Below are 319 nucleotides of genomic sequence, written 5' to 3'. Positions count from 1 at the left end.
CTCTGCCATCCACGCTGTCAACCTCCGCAACTACCTGGGGGCCGAGTGCCGCAGCATCCGGGAGGAGATGGGGGATGAGAGCGATGAGTTCCTCCAGGTGAGGCCAACCCCCTGCCCCCACCATAGCCCCCAGCCCTGCCTCTGCCACCCTGACCCCCTCCCTACCCCCAGGTCTTCGACAACGACATCTCCTACATTGAGGGTGGCACGGCCAGCGGTTTCTTCACCGTCGAGGACACACAATACGTCACCAGGTACCGCTGGGGCCAGGGGCTGGGAGGAAGCGTGGGGCAGGCAGTGCCCCCCATCCCACCGGGGC

At 66.5% G+C, this 319-nt stretch overlaps 1 protein-coding gene across 1 annotated transcript in view; it reads left to right on the top strand.

Moving 5' to 3' along the window:
* Positions 1-4: 4 nt before the first annotated feature.
* Positions 5-319, top strand: part of FLII (flightless I homolog (Drosophila)) — a gene marked incomplete at its 5' end in the record, with an annotated part of 4,394 nt that continues 4,079 nt past the window's right edge. Inside the window, 2 exon segments of the mRNA XM_010288238.1 lie at positions 5-97; positions 172-254. Coding sequence (XP_010286540.1) covers positions 5-97; positions 172-254 — 176 coding nt within the window.

Source organism: Phaethon lepturus, unplaced genomic scaffold, assembly GCF_000687285.1.
Source record: "Phaethon lepturus isolate BGI_N335 unplaced genomic scaffold, ASM68728v1 scaffold26785, whole genome shotgun sequence".
NCBI lineage: Eukaryota > Metazoa > Chordata > Aves > Phaethontiformes > Phaethontidae > Phaethon > Phaethon lepturus.
This window is presented reverse-complemented; position numbering and strand designations above follow the sequence as displayed.